The sequence below is a fragment of the Podarcis cretensis genome, assembly GCF_951804945.1.
Source record: "Podarcis cretensis genome assembly, chromosome: 13".
In the NCBI taxonomy this organism is placed as follows: domain Eukaryota; kingdom Metazoa; phylum Chordata; class Lepidosauria; order Squamata; family Lacertidae; genus Podarcis; species Podarcis cretensis.
The window spans coordinates 19,213,985-19,233,904 of NC_137182.1; the positions used below are offsets into that span (position 1 = coordinate 19,213,985).

At 47.3% G+C, this 19,920-nt stretch overlaps 1 protein-coding gene across 10 annotated transcripts in view; it reads right to left on the bottom strand.

The window, feature by feature from the left end:
* PPFIA3 (PTPRF interacting protein alpha 3) overlaps positions 1 to 19,920 on the bottom strand; it is a 55,729-nt gene that overhangs the window by 21,973 nt on the left and 13,836 nt on the right. For 6 of the 10 annotated variants that reach the window (XM_079949285.1, XM_079949284.1, XM_079949283.1 and 3 more), the window contains exons 3-13: positions 16,432 to 16,596; positions 14,929 to 15,003; positions 11,793 to 11,873; positions 10,906 to 11,118; positions 6,464 to 6,610; positions 5,873 to 6,007; positions 5,289 to 5,372; positions 4,209 to 4,340; positions 3,100 to 3,162; positions 1,360 to 1,439; positions 983 to 1,127 (exon numbers count right to left, since the gene is read on the bottom strand). In XM_079949285.1, coding sequence (XP_079805411.1) covers positions 983 to 1,127; positions 1,360 to 1,439; positions 3,100 to 3,162; positions 4,209 to 4,340; positions 5,289 to 5,372; positions 5,873 to 6,007; positions 6,464 to 6,610; positions 10,906 to 11,118; positions 11,793 to 11,873; positions 14,929 to 15,003; positions 16,432 to 16,596 — 1,320 coding nt within the window. The remainder of the gene's footprint in view (positions 1 to 982; positions 1,128 to 1,359; positions 1,440 to 3,099; positions 3,163 to 4,208; positions 4,341 to 5,288; positions 5,373 to 5,872; positions 6,008 to 6,463; positions 6,611 to 10,905; positions 11,119 to 11,792; positions 11,874 to 14,928; positions 15,004 to 16,431; positions 16,597 to 19,920) is intronic. The other 4 variants (XM_079949282.1, XM_079949289.1, XM_079949290.1 and 1 more) reach the window with 2 other exon arrangements.

Consider the following 19,920-nt stretch of genomic DNA (forward strand, 5'->3'; position numbering starts at 1 on the left):
CTAGGTCTGGCATTTTTCTTCATTTCCGCCCCACTTTTCTGTTTAGATCATGCACACACATACACAAAGAACCTTATAAAAACACGCCATAAAGAATAGCGACATGGACAAACGTTAAAAGATAATCGGGAATGAAAACAGACGTCTTAAAACAGCAGCCACATTAAAAGCAGGATACAGCAGATTAGCAGGCTAAAAAAATTGTATGTTAAAAAGCACACCAGAATAAGAGCATCCTTAAAGGATGTCTAAAAACTAAAATAGGAGGAGTTTGGTAGGCCTCCACATTTGGAGAGGGCATTCCACATTCTCAGTGCCACCACTGAAAAGGCATAGATGGGGAATGGAAAATCACAGGCTCAAGAAGGAACGAAAATGAATTGTCGGATGCAGGGAGGGTGGTAGGGCCTGGAAGAGTTTATGGCAGCAATAGCTTTGTTGCTCTGGAAATCTCCTTTGCCACCATTTCCAATTGTGGCTCCTAATGGAATGCAACTGGAATCTGTTAAGTGTTCTAATCCAGTGATACAAGCTAGACCTTTGTAGTACCATCCCAGAACTCCAAACCGACTCATTTCTTCTTTTTTTTGGGTGCCCCTGGGGCCAGCCCACACATGAGGCAAGGTGAGGCGACTGCCTCAGGCAGCAGGATTTGCAGGGCCAGCAGATCCAACCTCCAAGGAATGCATCACCCATAGCTGCTGCCATGGTGGCAGCAGCAGCTGCGGCACACTGCTTGTAGGCCGGATGTGCCCACCCCCTTGGCAGCCTCTACAGTGGCCACTTGGTGAATCAAAGGCGCCAATGGCCTCTTCCCACCCTTGTTCCTGATGTTGATCTTCTCCCACCCCCTTCTTCCCTGGTGGGTGGTGGCTGGCATTTTCTGATTCGCCCCACATGCCAAAATGTATGGGGCCAGCTCTGGGTGCCCTGTCCCGCCCTCTTCAAAGCTCATGCCCAGCCCTACGCAACAACCCCGTACCTTGGTAGCCTCGTCCTTGACGGTCCAGCGGCCCTTCTTTGAACGTCTTGCCACACCAGCACTGCTGTAATGGTCCACGTGGGCCCCCACGGGCAGCGTGGGCGCCTGGGAGTAACGTAGCTCCAACGCGCTGCCCGGCAGGGACCTCCGTGGAGCAGGAAAAATGAGAAGCATGAGCAAGGATGGTCAGAAAGAGGGTCTCCACCATGCAAGTAAAGGGGTTTGATCCCACCAGTCTCCCCTGAACCAAATAAGACTTTCAGGTACTCAGCCCGTTGGAAGCCATGTAACAAGATTTTCTTGAAATCCTGACATTTTGCAGGTAGGGCTGCACTAAACCGGTTAATGTAATTTGAGAGGGGGAGGAGCCTTCTTACCGGGAGTAGGTAGAGACAGGTCGCCCGCGTAACTGGTCTATCTCCATGTGCATCCTCTCAATTTCAGCTAAGAGTTGTTCCTGTAGGACATGTGCAAAGAAGGCCATCAATACTTGGAAGCAACAGCAACAACCAGGAAAAGATAGACATAATATTTTACAAGGACAAGAAGAAACATCAAGGACAGAATAACTACCGCACACAGGAAGAACAAGTATATCGTTTGAATGCTTCACCCGTATGTTTATAAATCATTTAATGTGTCAATACCAATGGAAGTCGTTAGAATTGCAGTTGTTGTATAAGGGATTGTTAGTTTGATTGGAGTGTAATTGAAGTTAATAAGATTTTGGAACGCAGAAATAAAGTAAATCATCAAACCATTAATTCTAGCACGTGGGGCATCTAAATGATTGGTATTAGTAATTGTATTATAATTTGGCATTGTTACAATGAGGCTATTATTGGATTATTGTAATTGAAAACTAATAAAAATTGTTATTTAAAAAAACAAAAACTTGGAAGCAACCTAGCAGACTTCAAAGCCCTCCATCATATTTATTTTTTTAAAGATATAGTATTTCTAAAATATATTATTTTATTTATCTCTAAGCAGCATACAACAGCTGAACACAGAAGAGTGTAATACAGTCATGCCTTGGGTTAAAGTTGATTCAGGTTGAGCATTTTTGGGTTGCGCTCTGCGACGAGCCGGAAGTAATGGAACGCGTTACTTCCGGGTTTCGCCGCTCGCGCATGTGCAGATGCTCAAAACGACGTCACGCACATGCGCAGAAGCGGTGAATCGCAACCCGCACATGCGCAGACATGGGTTGCGTTCTCTTCAGGATGCAAACAGGGCTCTGGAACGGATCCCGTTCGCATCCAGAGATACCACTGTAAAAGGCTAAGGAGTGAAACTTTACACAAATCCCGAGTCCCCGAGATTGTTGGACAGTGCCTTGTACGCCTCCTTCCGGCAATGCCTGCAGCCAAGCTGGTACCAAAGGTATTGCTCTGCTTTCTTTTGGACCACATCGCTGAGGCTGAGAGGCAGGTCTAGTTGTCTGGGCAGCCCAGGACCTACAGACACACTGCCCATGGAGGTTACTTTGGTGCTGCTGACACAGAAGTTTGACTTCACCCCCAAGACAGATGGATGCCAACAACATATGACAGAGGGAAGGGTATTACACAGAATATGGGCAATAGTGGAAAATGCCCATCTCTAGGTGCTCAACTCAACAACCTGGCCACATCATTCCGAATGAGTCTCAAGGGAAGCCCCACACAAAGTGCATTACAGTAGTCCAATCGTGAGGTTACCAAAACGTGAGTCGCAGTGGCCAAACTATTCATGTTCAGGAAAAGGTGTAGTTGGCATTCCATCTTAAACTGATAATAGGGGCTCCTTGCCACGGAGGTTACCTGAGCCTTCAGTGAAAGGAATGGATCTAGGAGCACCCCAAAAACAATGCATCTGTTTCTTCTGTATGCATTCCCAACCCAAACTGATAAACTCTCCAGCTTGCAAACAGGCAAACCACTCACCCACAACGCCTCCATCTTAGCAGGATTCTGCCTCTGTTTGTTAGCCCTCAGACACTCCCAGAAGTTTCCCTTCCTCTTCCTCTAGCCCTTAGCTCACCCTGCAAATTCAGGACATTCTTCTCCCTTCTAGATTTCATGACTAGTGAATTTCACCCTCTCTGATAGTAATTCAGCCACAATTAGCCTCACCTTGTTTGCCAGTAGTTCATCCTGAACCTTCTTCATGTTGGCTATTTCTTCACTCAGTGTGTTCTTGATGGGGGGAAAAGGAAAGAGTTTAGTGAGAGCAAGAGAATGTTCCTCCCTCCCTTCCCAAATGCCCCATATTCTCCATCACCCCACATGGAAGACTCAACCCTGGTGGCTTTTATGCATCAGGTGACTGAAGCTGCGTTGAAGGGCTGCGGCCTCTTCTCTGCAGTTGCCTCTGCTGTTAAGACCAACCCCAATGGCAGACAAAACCATCACAGCAATTGCCTAACACTGAGAGTCCTAAATGTCCCTCACATGAGGGCCCTTGGTGGAGAACCTCCTGGGCTCCCTTCTAGCTTGGCATCTGGGTGGGTGGTTGCCATGACTGGAACTAGCAGTTGTTTTCCTGAAGTACATGGAAACGGAAATTTTGGTGCATTATGACTAAAAAACACATGGCTGCCATCTTGTTTTTGTGATGGTGGCCATGCTTCTTTACTCACAGTAATCCAGAACCAGAGTTCTCAGTAAAAGGACCCCTAGAAGTCCAGTCAAAGGCGACTATGGGGTTGCACTGCTCATCACGCTTTCAGGCTGAGGGAGCTGGTGTTTGTCCACAGACAGCTTTCCGGGTCATGTGGCCAGCATGACTAAACCTCTTCTGGTGCAACGGAACTTTGTGACAGAAATCAGAGCGCACGGAAATGCCGTTTACCTTCCCACCACAGCAGTACCTATTTATCTACTTGCCAGTGGACTGTATTTCAGAAAACCAACATGCCTGCCATAGCTGTGGTTGCTGAGGGAATGTGAATAGAGCTGTTGGCCTTTCATCTGGTCAAATTGTTAGGGCAAGGCTTCAGATAGTACCACCTTTCAAGATCTCAAGAGGTTCAAACAGGTGAAGTCTGTGCTCCAGAGACACCTCATTTTCTTCCTTCCGGAGGGCCAATCCTTATCTCCCCACCACATATCCTGGCTCTGACAGTTCCTCCCTTTGATTTCCACCCACCTGATGAGCACAGGGACAGCAGACATATGGCTGCTCCGAAGCAGCTCTCCCCAAACCATGTCCCTACCTCTCACCACAAGCCCCCACACCCTACCTTCTCCTCCAGGGCCCCCATCCGTTCCTTGAGGTGCAACTGGAGACGTTCGTTGGATTCTGAGAGCAGCTTGTCTACCGTTTCCGAGAGGCGCTTGTTGTGTTCGTCGTTCATTTTCTCCCTTTGGCGTGCCTGTTTGTTTGGTTTTTTTTTTAACAAAGGAGGCAGCAGGCATTGGAGACAGGGCAACAACCCCATTCTCACTCACCTCCCAGAAACCTTCACCTCCGATTCCACCTCCCACTGTCTTGCCTTGCAACAGCCCCCTCTTCCTTACTTGATTTTACAATGCTTTATTGCCTCTGTATCCACAAAAGCTCTCTAAAATTGGATTCCAGGAAGCTGTCTTACACTGAATCAGACCACTGGTCCATCTAGTTTGGTGCTGTCTACACTGTGTGGCACCAGCTCTCCAGCATTTTGGATAGGGGCCTTTTCCAGCCCTACCTAGAATTGCCAGGGATTGCACGTGGGCAGGAGTGCCAATTTGAACAAAATATTGGGGGGCCCAGCCCTGCCAGAAGGTTGCCGGAAGGAAGGAGGGAGGCAGGCCCGAGCCAGGTGAGTGTAGCCCAGAGTGAGGGCTCCCGGCCTGGCAGAGGCTGTGCCGCCTTCCTCCCTCCCTTGCCCAGCTCTTCCAAAACCCAGGCAGCTGGGCTCCGGGCACGGGAGATATAGCATTGCCTGGGCTGGGGATGGCGCTGAGAAGCTGAGCCAGTGGAATCACTGGGGGGCAGGCCCAGGAGCAATCCCTTCTGTGGTGGGGGCCCCGTAGGGCGAAGGGTTCAGGCCAAGGCCATCAGAGGGGAAGAGAGGAGGGAGAAAGGGAGTCAGCTGAATGATCAGGCACCTGCACTCTCATGCCGTGGTGGCAGAGAGGGAGGCTGGGGCATCCCATCACAGTCAATTGGGGAGGGGGTCTGAAGGGGTCTGGGCCCCTTAGAATTGGTGCCTATGCACCTGGGCTCTTACACACAGAGCAACATGTTCCACCAATGAGCTACTTTATAGTCTTCCTTCCAATTCCTGGTACCCCACTTTCCCATCAAACGCCTGCCCTACTTCCCATCATGACCTCACCCGTTGGAGCTCCTGGTTTTTCTCCTCCAGCTGGGCCTCAAGCTGACGCAAGCGCTCCTCAAAATTCCCGTGGCGCTCCTCTGCCTAAATAATAATAATAATAATAATAATTTTTTATACCACGTCCTCCCCAGCCAAGGCCGGGCTCAGGGCAGCTAACAACCAATAATAAAAACAAGTTGAATGAATACAACTTAAAAACAAGATTAAAATACAACATTAAAACATTAAAATGCAGCCTCATCACAGGAGGACAAAGGAAAAAAAGAAAGAGGGGGAGGGAATCAAATTGACTCCAAGCCAAAGGCCAGGTGGAACAACTCTGTCTTACAGGCCCTGCGGAAAGAAATCAGATCCTGAAGGGTCCTGGTCTCATGAGACAGAGTGTTCCACCAGGCCGGAGCCAGTGTTGAAAAGGCGCTGGCTCTGGTTGAGGCTAATCTAAGAAGAGAGTGAAGGGGAGTGTTAAGCCATGACTCCCATTTGATCTGCTTTTTTTCTGATACCAGCAGGTGTGCCTCATTGCCCACTTCCTCCACCAGCCATGTGGCGCACTGGCCACTTCCTCCCCATCGCGCAAGTACCTTGTTGAGGGCTGCCACTCGCTGGGCCAGCTGGGCCTCTATCTCAGGTAAGGTCTCGGCCTTCTGGAGGGTCTGCTGAAGCTTCTGCTTGGCATCTTCCAGCCAGTCTTGTAGCTGCCTGTTCTTCTCTTCACTCTGCGCAGGGTAAAAGGTTAAGTCCGATGGCCTTGTCAATGAACGACTTGCAAGCAGCGACCCCAAACAAACTTGATGCTTTGGACAAGGCCAGGGCAGGGAGAGAACCAGGGAATTTGGGTGCTTTATGCACCTGGAGGCGAACTTAAGTCAGCCTCAGATGCCTGTGCAACTATGGAAGGTGATAAAACAGCCCGGAAATGAGATTTTCCAAGTCCATCAAAGCTGGGCTAGAGGAGGAAGCTGTAATGAACCTCCGTCATTTGGAACTGCATACACCAATAGGGACTCGCTGGAAAGAGACAGGGGCAACTTCTTCACAACCCAGACTGGCATGCGTAGGAAGAGTAGAGAGAGCATGCCTGGGACAACCAGGTTTAAGGAGGGAGGTGTTGGGGACAGCCAAGGTTACTCAGCCAGCAGAGGACACAGAGAGATAGGAAGTAAGGGACTCACTTGTCTGTACAGGGATTCCTTACTGGCCAACTCGTTCTCCAGCTTGTCGTTGACATCGTGGAGGGAGGTTGCCTCCCTCTGAGCACTCAGGTAGCGTTTCTCCAGAGTAGTGATCCGCTCTTCCATGTCCTCCCGCTGGGCTAGAGCCTGTCACCCCCCGCCAGACAAGAGAAGGGAATGATGGAGAAGTCACACTGGGAACTCCCACACATCTCCTTTAGTTGCCAGTTGTGGAAGAAATGAAGGTTCTTGGTGCCTTAAAATGTAAATGTAAAGGGACCCCTGACCATTAAGTCCAGTCGTGGCCAACTCTGGGGTTGCGGCGCTCATCTCGCTTTATTGGCTGAGGGAGTCGGCGTACAGCTTCCGGGTCATGTGGCCAGCATGACTAAGACGCTTCTGGCGAACAAAAGCAGTGCACGGAAATGCCGTTTACCTTCCCACCAGAGTGGTACCTATTTATCTACTTGCACTTTGACGTGCTTTCGAAATGCTAGGTTGGCAGGAGCAGGGACCGAGCAATGGGAGCTCACCCTGTCGCGGGGATTCGAACCGCTGAACTTCTGATCAGCACGTCCTAGGCTCTGTGATTTAACACACAGCACCACCCGTGTCCCTCTCGGTGCCTTGCATGCACTAAATAACATGTGGAGATCTCTCTCTCTCTCTCTGTATATTGTCTACTTGAGGGAGCAGCAGTTTGCATTCCTTTGTTAACCCCACCCAGCAATCTTATTGCTTGTTGCTTGAGGTTTTAGTGTAGGGATGGGGAATCTTTGGCTTCCCAGAAGTTACTGGGGTACATCTCCCATCATTCCTGGCCATCAGCCATGCTGCCGGGGGCTGATGGGAGTTGGAGTCCACAACATCTGCAAGGCCACAGGTTCCTCATCTCTGCTTTAGTGAAACTGAGGTTTTAGTAGCTTTGAGACGGAGTACTTATTCGCTTTCCCTACGCTGTTCATAATTTCACAGACTTTAGTCATACCCCACCTTTGTGGTCTTTCCCCCCCTTTCATAAATCAAAAAGCCCAGATCTGTGAAGCAAGGGATGACCAAACCTTGCGCTCTTGGGAGTCCGCCCTGTTTTTTAGGCAGTGGTTTGGGGTCCAGAGTTGTATTCTGCTGCACAAACAGATCCCCCTCTGTGAGTCGTCAGGCTCCATAGCAAAGCTGGTACCCGTTGTAAGAACAAGCTTCCCACACAAGTGCAGGCATCGCTGAGGCGTTAATGCTAGGCTTCTTTTTGGGATTTTGCACACAAATCTCTTGTTTCTTACAAACTGAAAAGCCTTTTTCTTTTTCTTTATGAGAGACTCTGTGGGCAGACTTCTTAACACACACTGATTAAAATGTGATGTAAACTGCCAGGGAGAAATCACATAAAATTGCTGTGTGTGTGTGTGTGTGTGTTGTCATTTTTTCATTTTCCTTTAAACAAAAAACCTCCATAATATTCTTTTGGAGAGAACCAGAAATGTACACACTACAGTACTCTACATGTGGGTGCCACCAGTTTATATACTAACATTACATTCTATTGTATTTTCCAATCTCTCCTCAATAATTCCCAACACTGAATTTGCCTCTTTTGCGGCCATAACATATTGCTGCCATATGAACCAGCCTGGAAATTAAGATCTTCCTCTGAGGCCTTTCTCTGAGTGACCCTACCATCAGAAATCAGGTGAGCAGCTCTAGGGCTGTAGTAAATTGGGGGGGGGGGGAGGGAGAGAATCAAGGCTTTGAAAAGCTGGGGCACAATTTTGCCCCTGAGTCATTATGTGGAAGTTCAGGGGAATGGGGTGTTTACCATGGTACTGTAACAAAAAAGCAACCATCAAACTGCAGGGCTGCCAGGTTTCCTCCAATGGTATTTTCCCTGATGTTGTTATTGTTTTTTTAAGCTGCCATGACAAGCTCCTCCATCTGTGGTATTGGGGGCAAAACAGTGGGCAGTGTGAAATGCTTCCCCTCCCCTCATTCCAATTCAACAGTTGAGAATTGTGCGGCAAATTGAAAGAGGGCATTCTGAGCCAATGGCTCCCAGAAAAAGGACCTTTTAAGTAATAGCATGCAAGTTGGGCACCGGCCTCCTCAGAAAGGCTTGCCTGACCCCTAAGTTGTGGCCTATTTTGGCATCAGGTGAAGGCTTTTCTTATCTTCCCCAGCTTGATAGTTTTAAAAACACATTGTAGATCTTTCAGACCTTGGACATCACTTTTCCCCCTCTTTCACTGAACATATTGTGTTTTTAAAATATATTTTATGGCTCGGTTTTTTAAATGTACATAATCATGAAAACCTATTGTTAATGAGAAGCAAATAAATAACTAAATAAATGTTTTAGAACTTTGCTTGAGCTTTTAACAGGAACTAGTATTAAGTGTTGCTTTATTTGCAACTTAGCAGACTAACTTGTATCGATTTATTTGGCATTTAGGATTGTTATTCTTGATTATTACTCTTTGACCGAAATGGCAAGCTGTCTTGAAAACATCTCCTTGCTACAATTATTTCCTGGCTTTCCTCCAAAGAGCTCAAAGTGGCATTACGTGCTTTTTCCTCCTTCCATTCCATCCTCTCAACAACCGTGTGAGGTAGGTTTGGTTGAGAGAGTGTGACTGGGCCAAAACGACTGCACTCAACTTATTTTATGGTTGAAAGTCAATAATAATAATAATAATAATAATAATAATAATAATAATAATAATAATAATAAAAAATTATTTATACTCTGCCCATCTGGCTGGGTTTCCCCAGCCACTCTGGGTGGCTTCCAGCAGAATATTAAAACACAATGATTCATCAAAAATTAAAAGCTTTCCTAAACAAGGCTGCCTTCAGATGTCTTCTAAAGTCTGATAGTTGTTTATTTCTTTGACATCTGATGTGAGGGAATTCCAAAGGGTGGGCGCCACTACCGAGAAGGCCTCTCTGCCTCGTTCCCCGTAACCTCACTTATCGCAGTGAGGGAACTACCAGAAGGCCCTTGGAGCTGGACCTCAGTGTCTGGGCTGAACAATGGGGGAGGAGACGCTCCTTCAGGTATACTGGGCCGAGGCCGTTTAGGGCTTTAAAGGTCAGCACCAACACTTTGAATTGTGCCCAAACACATACTGGGAGCCAATGTAGGTCTCTCAAGACCGGTGTTATATGGTCTCGGCGGCCGCTCCCACGCACCAGTCTAGCTGCCGCATTCTGGATTAGTTGTAGCTTCCGGGTCACCTTCAAAGGTAGCCCCATGTAGAGCACGTTGCAGTAGTCCAAGCGGGAGATAACCAGAGCATGCACCACTCTGGTGAGACCGTCTGTGGGCAGGTAGGGTCTCAGCCTGCGTACCAGATGGAGCTGGTAGAATTGACCTGCACCTCCATGGACAGCTATGAGTCCAAAATGATGCCCAGGCTGCGCACCTGGTCCTTCAGGGGCACAGTTAACCCATTCAGGACCAGCGAGTCCTCCACACCCACCAGCCCCCTGTGAGTTACAATGGCTATTGCCCCAATTATGGTGGTTTTTAGTTAATCAGCAATACATTCTGAGTGGTGATACAGTGGTTAGAGTGCTGGACTAGGACCTGGGAGAGCGGGGTTGAAATCCCACCCACTCAGCAATGAAGCGCACCTTGGGCCAGTCACCATCTCTTAGCCTAACCTACCTCACAGGGTTGTTGTGCGGATGAAATGGGGAGGAGGAGGAGAACCATATAAACGACTCTGAGAACCTTGGAAGATAGGTGGTATATACAGTGGTACCTCGGGTTAAGTACTTAATTCGTTCCGGAGGTCCGTACTTAATCTGAAACTGTTCTTAACCTGAAGCACCATTTTAGCTAATGGGGCCTCCTGCTGCCGCCGTGCCACCAGAGCACGATTTCTGTTCTCATCCTGAAGCAAAGTTCTTAACCTGAAGCACTATTTCTGGGTTAGCGGAGTCTGTAACCTGAAGCATATGTAACCCAAGGTACCACTGTATAAATGTAATTTTTCGCTCCATAAGATGCACCTGACAATAAGACACACCTAGTTTTTAGAGGGGGAATGCAAGAAAAAGAATATTCTTTAAAGGGAGCGCTGAGCAGAGCCTGTATGCATCCCAGGCTCTGCTGAGCGCTCCCTTTCATGAGCCGCGTGGAGCGTGTGTGTGGCCCTTCTCCCTCCTCGGGGAAAAGCCCGCAAGAGCCGCGCTCCCTTTAAAGAGCATGCGGAGCGTGTGTGCGGCTCTTGGGGGCTTTTCCCGCCTGCCTCCCATCTGTGTTCGCTCCATAAGACGCACACACATTTAAGGGGTTGGACTCAATGGCCTTTGTGGTCTCTTCCAACTCTATGATTCTATGATTCCCCTTACTTTTTAGGAGGAAAAAAGTGCGTCTTATGGAGCGAAAAATACGGTAATAATTATAATGATATGTATGGAGTGTTCCAGCTGTGGCCGTCTACCTCCTTGAGGTCTCGTTGCAGCTTGGTGTTGATCTCTTCAGACTTGATGAGGTCCCGCTGGGCTGTAGCCAGCTCTTCCTCCAGCTCTGCCATCTGCCGGCAAAGCATGGTCAGTCGCTCCTTTAGCTGAGAAAGCTCTCCTCGCTGGCGCTCCAACACCTCCTCTAGCTCGGATTCCCGGCCACCGCGCCCCAACTCAAGGGATCCATTGGCCTGAGAAACAGAAGGAAGGGAAAGGGATTATGGCATGCCACAAACACTGACCCTGCCAAAAAAGCTGAAAAACATCTTCATGTATGCGACAACGGCCGCGAGAGTTCTAATAGCACAAGGATGGAAGACTGAAGAAACCCCAACTAAAGAATCATGGCAAGAAAAAATGATGGACTATGCAGAACTGGCAAAACTGACTTATAAGCTATGGGACAAGGATAACTGTGACTTTAAAGATGAATGGGGAACCCTTTACAAAGTATTTGAAAACGCAACAAAGCGAACTGGACTCCTTGGCTGGCTTTGAATAAACATTCACAAACTTTTTTATTGATAATAATCAGCTAAATAGTTTGAGGATCTATACAACTTTGTAACATGCAGAAATCAAAGAACAGAACTGAGGGAAGTCGGGGGATGGGTGGGTTTTGTGTGGGAGGGCGGGGGGAGGGAGGAAAAATGAGGGAAAAAATAAGGATATGTTTCTGGATAATACGTTTTGTTTTAATTTTGAAAAAAAAACCAAAAACAAACAAACAAACACTGTTGTTGACAACCTCACTGAAACAAGCAAGCATCTATATCCACCTCCCACAGGAAAATAAACCCCTCACACAAGAGAAGAGTTGGTGATAGCCATGTGCTTTGCCCGTATTCCCTTCTGCACCACTTACACAAATCTGGGAGTCTCCCTCTTTGCTGGGGTCGTCCAGGCCAGATCGGCGTCGGGCAAGCTGCTCTCGAAGAGAAAGAGACTGCAGACAGGGAGAGGAAGAAAAGGAAGAAGATGCACTAGTGTTTAAAATGAAAAATAAAAAGCCGTTTTTATTTTATACAAGTATTTATGTCTGCGACGACAGCAGTGTGGATACTACTGGCCCAGAGATGGAAGACAAAGTTCCGACCAGAGACGGATGGCTGATGAAGATGATGGACTATGCCAAAATGGCAAAATTGACTGGGGAAATCAGAAACTAGGAAGAGAAGAAATTAAAGAAGGAATGGGCAAAATTTATAATGTATTTATAAACTAAAAACTTTGGCAGGATTTGGGTAATGTTTGTAATGTACAAAAAAAACTATGGTAAAAATGGATTCTCATTTTTAAAAATAAAGAAAATAAGGGAAGCAATTGAAAAAAGATTGATAATGGTAGCCAGGGAAGGGTGGAGGGGAGTCGAAGGATTCAGAGAATCCTAAATGACAATGTTGAAGTTTAATGTTTGAATTTAAATTTGTTATGTAAAACTTAATAAAAATATATTTTAAAAAATAAAAATGAAATGAAAAATAAAATTGAGGAATGAGAGGCAGGTGGCAATCAGCGTCGGGCAACAATAGTCTCTTCAGCCGTACCAGGGAATCATTCCAGTCTGGGGAACCTATTGACCATGTTAAATATCAGCCGTTGCGCTGCACCAAAATGTGGGATGTTAGCATGCAAAATGCATATGTAAAGGGTTATTACTTGAAACGTTTTATTACATTTATATATGTGTTGGAAGCTGCCCAGAGTGGCTGGGGGAACCCAGCTAGTTAGGTGGGGTAATAATAATAATAATAATAATAATAATAATAATAATAATAATAATAATTGGCTGTAGAACCCTGTGATGTCATACACTCTGTGGCCATTATTTTAGTTGGTTCAGTTATTAACAGTCTTGTGAGTCTTAACAGTTAGAGCAGCAGGTATGTTGTGTTGTGCTGCTGCTGTCTGCCTCAAAGTCAGAGTATCAGTCAATCTGTAAATGTTAGTTAGTTTAATTTATGTAAGATGCATTAGCAACTTAAAGAAAACATCTGCCTGCATTATATATTAAATTCTGACAACTGCAAGTACACGAAGCAAAAGTTACATGTTCTTTAAACTTTAAATGAGAGTGTTCTGCTTAGTTTTTATAGGGGAGAAAAAAGAACTAAAGAGTCAAACGACCAAGGGCTATTGACTCTGTCAATGGGAACGAAAGTCTAATTCCCACACAAAAGACACGATGTCCATCCTCTGTCACTCTTAGGGGTTGCTACTCAGGACTTGATAAGACTTCTCCCCGCCCCCCCAGGTAAAGTGACTACCTCTCAGCTGAGCAGTGGCTTCTGGGAGGAGGGGAGGCAATTGAATTGGCTCAGGGCAGGGCAAGGGCTGAGGTTAGTGATGCAAAAGTTTCAACCTTGTTCTCAGGTACAGTCGTACCTCAGAAGTCAAATGGAATCTGTTCTGGAAGTCCGTTCAACTTCCAAAATGTTCGGAAACCAAGGCACGGCTTCTGATTGGCTGCAGGAAGCTCCTGCAGCCAATTGGAACCCACAGTGGATGCTCAGGTTCCAAATAACTTTTGCAAACTGGAACACTCACTTCCGGGTTTGCGGCATTCGGGAGCCAAAATGTTCTACTCCCAAGGTGTTCAGCTTTCAAGGTACAAATGCATAGAGGATGAGAGGAGTAAACAGGTGTCTTCCGCAGATGGCTACATTCGTCCCGCAAAGAACCACCACCGCTACTCTGCTACTGTCAATGGGGCAGCAAAAGGTAAAGGTAAAGGACCCCTGGATGGTTAAGTCCAGTCAAAGGTGACTATGGGGTTGCGGTGCTCATCTTGTTTTCATGCCGGGGGAGCCATCCTTTGTCCACAGACAGCTTTCTGGGACATGTGGCCAGTATGACTAAACTGCTTCTGGCACACCAGCACACCATGACAGAAGCGCACGGAAATGTCGTTTACCTTCCTGCCGCAGCGGTACCTATTTATCTACTTACACTGGCATTCTTTTGAGCTGCTAGGTTGGCAGGGGCTGGGACAGAGCAATGGGCGCTCACCCCGTCGCAGGGATTCAAACTGCCGACCTTCTGATCAGCAAGCCCAAGGGGCCCCAGACCACAGTGCTACCTGCGTAGGAAGATGGTCCCTAGGTACAGACGACTCCCCACTTACATGGGGGTTACGTTCCAGGCCCCTGTGCGCTTAAGTGAAATTGCGTAAAGTGGGGAGCATCCTCCCTGCCACTCTCTCTTCTATCCATACCAAAAATACTGTATCCAAAAATCACAACTAGAATTGAAGCTCTGGGGCCAGCAGAAAGCCGGACGGATACAGGGGAAAACAGTTGCTACTGTGGTGCTACCCCACACATCAGCTGTTAGGCGAGGAGGCTGAGCAGCATAAACAAAACCCTGCTGCACCTCCAGTCTCTTCGGGGCTTCCTCTGCCCTTACTGACATCCTTTTCGGGCTCCGGGGGGGAGGGGTCTCCTCACGAGCCACAAGGACTCTCCAGCTCTCTCCCATCCTTTCCAGGTTTGAATTTAATTATTTCCTGGTGCCGTGCATATATGCAATTGCACTCAAGTAGAATTCACGTAAATGGGGTGGATTGGGGGCGGGGAATGCCTGCATCTACTTTGGACCTCCATCAGCATTTGTAGAGAGAGTCTGTGTGCAAGTCAGTAAAGGACCATCAAGTATGAGAGGCAGGGTCTGGTCGGTGGTGGTGCCTGAACAGCAGGATTCTCTCCCAAGAGAGACTCAGCTATCTCCTTCATGAATGTGGTGTGGAATTTTGTTCCAAGACCAATCCCCCACATCGACTTGCAAGCTGCATCCAGTTATGCCCTTTCCCTGCTCATCTCTGGGGGCTGCCATGTCAGTAACACACACCAGCACCCACAAACCCACGGTCCCCTTGTGGGGAATCTCAGCTCACAAACCTCTGGGAATCGCCAGCTGAGTCTGGCTTATAGTAGTGCCTGAGGGTCACAGCATACATTTCAACCAACCTCCCGCTGCAGGCGGGAGCAGAATCTCCTCCCTACCTCCTGATTGGACATCTCCAGCTCCTCCTCCAATACTGCAACCCGCTCTAACGCCACTCGCAGCCGTTCTCGAACCTGCCATGCACCAGAGAGAGAGTCGAAGAGGCGTTAGTCAGGCAGGAGAGAAACAGCCAGCTTCCTTTATCCCCACAGTCCCTGCCTCCCCCAGTATGCAGCTCTGCTAACCATGGTATTTCCACACCTTTGGCAACAGACCAGATTTCCCCCTAACCATGTACTGCTTCCCCGATGGTCTCATTCTGGCTCCTGCACTTAGTTCAAGCCAGCAGAAATAGTAGTGGCTGGCGGCAGAATAGCTGCAGTTATGATTTAAATATGGCACAAGTGACACTACCCCTAAAGAAGGGATGGGGAAACCTTGCCAGTGCTGGTTGAATACAACTCCCATCATTCCTGACTATTGGGCCAAGCTGGCTGGGGCTGATGGGAGTTGAAGTCCAAAAGCATCTGCAGGCCGCAGGTACCCAGCATTCAAAATGAGCCAGGCACCAGGCACATTTTGCACCTGGCTTTCAACCACCTGCAACCAAGTAAAGATGCCTGGGCCCTGGGGTAGCGGCTGGCATCTCCACCAGCAGGGGATCATTGGATCTGGACTGGTTTTCACACACTAACACCCCATCCCGTAGAATTCTATCCGTTATATTTTATCTGCACGATGGGAAGGAATTTCTGGGACCAAATTGGTTTTTCTGTGCAGCCTGAGCAGGGGCAGTCGCCATTAACGAAGAGAAGTTGGAATAGGCCAATATATATGTGACTTATCCTTGAATCAAGTGACTTTTCTTCTTTAAGTTCTCAAAGCTTTTCTTCTTTAAGTTCTCAAACCTAGCCCAAGGTTGTCGTCTGAACTAGCCGGATGTTTAACTGAGAATCAATCACAATCAGTCCATCGTTTGAAAAGCAAGACTTTAGAGCCGTTTTGCTCCAAAATGGCAACTTGACCTTATGTTTTGGGGACTACAACCTTGGTTTAAGGTAAAGGGACTCCTGAACATTAGGTCCAGTCGTGGCCGACTCTAGGGTTGCGGCGCTCATCTCGCTTTATTGGCTGAGGGAGCCGGCGTACAGCTTCCGGGTCATGTGGCCAGCATGACTAAGCTGCTTCTGGCAAACCAGAGCAGTGCACAGAAACGCCGTTTACCTTCCTGCTGGAGCGGTACCTATTTATCTACTTGCACTTTGACGTGCTTCCGAACTGCTAGGTTGGCAGGAGCAGGGACCGAGCAACGGGAGCTCACTCTGTCACGGGGATTCGAACCGCCGACCTTCTGATCAGCAAGTCCTAGGCTCTGTGGTTTAACCCACAGTGCCACCCATGTCCCTAACCTTGGTTTAAGGAGCCATTGTTGGCCCCTGGCTTATATGAGTTTCTAACACTGCAGGTACCCAGGCTTGGTACCTGGGACAAATTCCTAGAACACCCCCACCAGCCCAGCTCCACTGCCTTGTCAAGAGTTGCTCTGTCTGCCCTCTCTTCACCTTCTCATCCAGGGCCTTGTGATGCTCAAAGAGAGACTTGAGGGCCTTCAGCACTTCCACCTCGCTGGAGACACCGGCCGGCGACTGGGCCTGCCGCTTCACCACCGTCATGCGGAGGGAGCGTTCGTGTCGCGATACAAGGCATTCCAGGTGTTCTAGCAGCAACTAGGGAGAAGAGACAGACAGATATAGCGTTGCTTGAGGATTGATGGAGATAGAGCGAGGCTGCAGGTACATAGCTAGGGGCCCAAATTTCAACAGACACAGATTGTAACACAGATCCTTCTCTGCTTTTCTAAAATGGCCTCCTCTGCCAAATGGTCACTTTTGTGCCAAACAGGGGTGCAGGGAGTGAGTTCTCAATAAGCAGAGATGGGGGCGAGGGGAAAGCAGTTTTGCTATCACATGTGGTGGGAGGTTCTATCAGCGCAAATAATAACAGAAGGGGGAATGAAAGAGCGTTCCTACCCTAATGGGGGGGGGGACAGACCTTGGGGGAAAAGAAAAGAACACCCCATAAGGAACATAAAAATAACAGGCCTCTAATTTAATGCACCCCTTCATGGATCACTGCCTTGCCGTGGCGAAGGGGCTTGAAGAACTCAGAGAAGCTATGAACTATGCCGAGCAGGGCACCCAATATGAACAGGTCATAGTGGAGAGTTTTGACCAAACGTGATCCACCTGGAGGAGGAACCGGCAAGCCACTCCAGTATCCCTGCCAAGAAAACTCCATGGACAAAGACAACAGGCATATAAAAGTTATGACGCTGGAAGATGAGCCCCTCAGGTCGGAAGGTGTCCAACATGCTACTGGGGAAGAGCGGAGGGCAAGTACAAGTAGATCCAGAGCTGATGAAGCGGCTGGGCCAAAGCCGAAAGGACGCTCAGTTGCGGATATGCCTGGAAGCGAAAGGAAAGTCCAATGCTGTAAAGAAAAATATTGCATAGGAACCTGGAATGTAAGAACCATGAACATGGGTAAGTTGGAGGTGGTCAAAAATGAGATGGCAAGAATAAATATTGACATCCTGGGCATCAGTGAACTAAAATGGACGGGAATGGGTGAATTCAGTTCGGATGACCATCATATCTACTACTGTGGGCAAGAAACCCGTAAAAGAAATGGAGTGGCCCTCATAGTCAACAAAAGAGTGGCAAAAGCTGTACTGGGATGCAATCTCAAAAATGATAGAATGATCTCGATACGAATCCAAGGCAGACCTTTTAACATCACAGTAATCCAAGTTTATGCACCAACTACTGGTGCTGAAGAAACTGAAATTGACCAATTCTATGAAGACTTACAACACCTTATAGAAGTGACACCAAAGAAGGATGTTCTTCTCATTATAGGGGATTGGAATGCTAAAGTAGGGAGTCAAGAGATAAAAGGAACAACTGGCAAGTTTGGCCTTGGAGATCAAAACGAAGCAGGGCAAAGGCTAATAGAGTTCTGTCAAGAGAACAAGCTGGTCATCACAAACACGCTTTTCCAACAACACAAGAGACGACTCTACACATGGACATCACCAGATGGGCAGCATCGAAATCAGATTGATTATATTCTCTGCAGCCAAAGATGGAGAAGCTCTATACAGTCAGCAAAAACAAGACCTGGAGCTGACTGTGGCTCAGATCATCAGCTTCTAATAGCAAAATTCAAGCTTAAACTGAAGAAAGTAGGAAAAACCACTGGGCCGGTAAGATACAATCTAAGTCAAATCCCTTATGAATACACAGTGGAAGTGAGGAACAGGTTTAAGGATTTAGATTTGGTGGACAGAGTGCCTGAAGAACTATGGATGGAGGCTCGTAACATTATACAGGAGGCAGCAACGAAAACCATCCCAATGAAAAGGAAATGCAAGAAAGCAAAGTGGCTGTCCAATGAGGCCTTACAAATAGCGGGGGAGAGAAGGCAAGCAAAATGCAAGGGAGATCGTGAAACATACAGGAAATTGAATGCAGATTTCCAAAGAATAGCAAGGAGAGACAAGAAGACCTTCTTAAACAAGCAATGCAAAGAAATAGAGGAAAGCAATAGAATGGGAAGAACCAGAGATCTGTTCAAGAAAATTAGAGATATGAAAGGAACATTTCGTACAAAGATTTCCAGAATAAAGGACAAAAGTGGAAAGGACCTAACAGAAGCAGAAGACATCAAGAAGAGGTGGCAAGAATACACAGAGGAATTATACCAGAAAGAAACGGATGTCTCATATACCCCAGGTAGTGTGGTTGCTGACCTTGAGCCAGACATCCTGGAGAGTGAAGTCAAATGGGCCTTAGAAAGCACTGCAAATAACAAGGCCAGTGGAAGTGATGGTATTCCAGCTGAACTATTTAAAATTTTAAAAGATGATGCTGTTAAGGTGCTACACTCAATATGCCAGCAAGTTTGGAAAACTCAGCAGTGGCCAGAAGATTGGAGAAGATCAGTCTACATCCCAATCCCAAAGAAGGGCAGTGCCAAAGAATGCTCCAACTATCGCACAATTGCACTAATTTCTCACGCTAGCAAGGTTATGCTTAAAATTCTACAAGGAAGGCTCAAGCAGTATGTGGACCGAGAACTCCCAGAAGTGCAAGCTGGATTTAGAAGAGGCAGAGGAACCAGAGACCAAATTGCAAACATGCGCTGGATTATGGAGAAAGCTAGAGAGTTCCAGAAAGACATTTACTTCTGCTTCATTGACTATGCAAAAGCCTTTGACTGTGTCGACCATGGCAAACTATGGCAAGTTCTTAAAGAAATGGGAGTGCCTGATCACCTCATCTGTCTCCTGAGAAATCTCTATGTGGGACAAGAAGCTACAGTTAGAACTGGATATGGAACAACTGACTGGTTCAAAATTGGGAAAGGAGTACGACAAGGCTGCATTTTGTCTCCCTGCTTATTTAACTTATATGCAAAATTCATCATGCGAAAGGCTGGGCTGGATGAATCCCTAGCCGGAATTAAGATTGCCGGAAGAAATATCAACAACCTCAGATATGCAGATGACACAACCTTGATGGCAGAAAGTGAGGAGGAATTAAAGAACCTTTTATTGAGGGTGAAAGAGGAGAGTGCAAAATATGGTCTGAAGCTCAACATCAAAAAAACAAAGATCATGGCTACTGGTCCCATCACCTCCTGGCAAATATAAGGGGAAGAAATGGAGGCAGTGAGAGATTTTACTTTCTTGGGCTCCATGATCACTGGAGATGGTGACAGCAGCCACGAAATTAAAAGACGCCTGCTTCTTGGGAGAAGGGCAATGACAGGCCTAGACAGCATCTTGAGAAGTAGAGACATCACCTTGCCAACAAAGGTCCGTATAGTTAAAGCTATGGTTTTCCCAGTAGTGATGTATGGAAGTGAGAGCTGGACCATAAAGAAGGCTGATCGCCAAAGAATTGATGCTTTTGAATTATGGTGCTGGAGGAGACTCTTGAGAGTCCCATGGACTGCAAGAAGATCAAACCTCTCCATTCTGAAGGAAA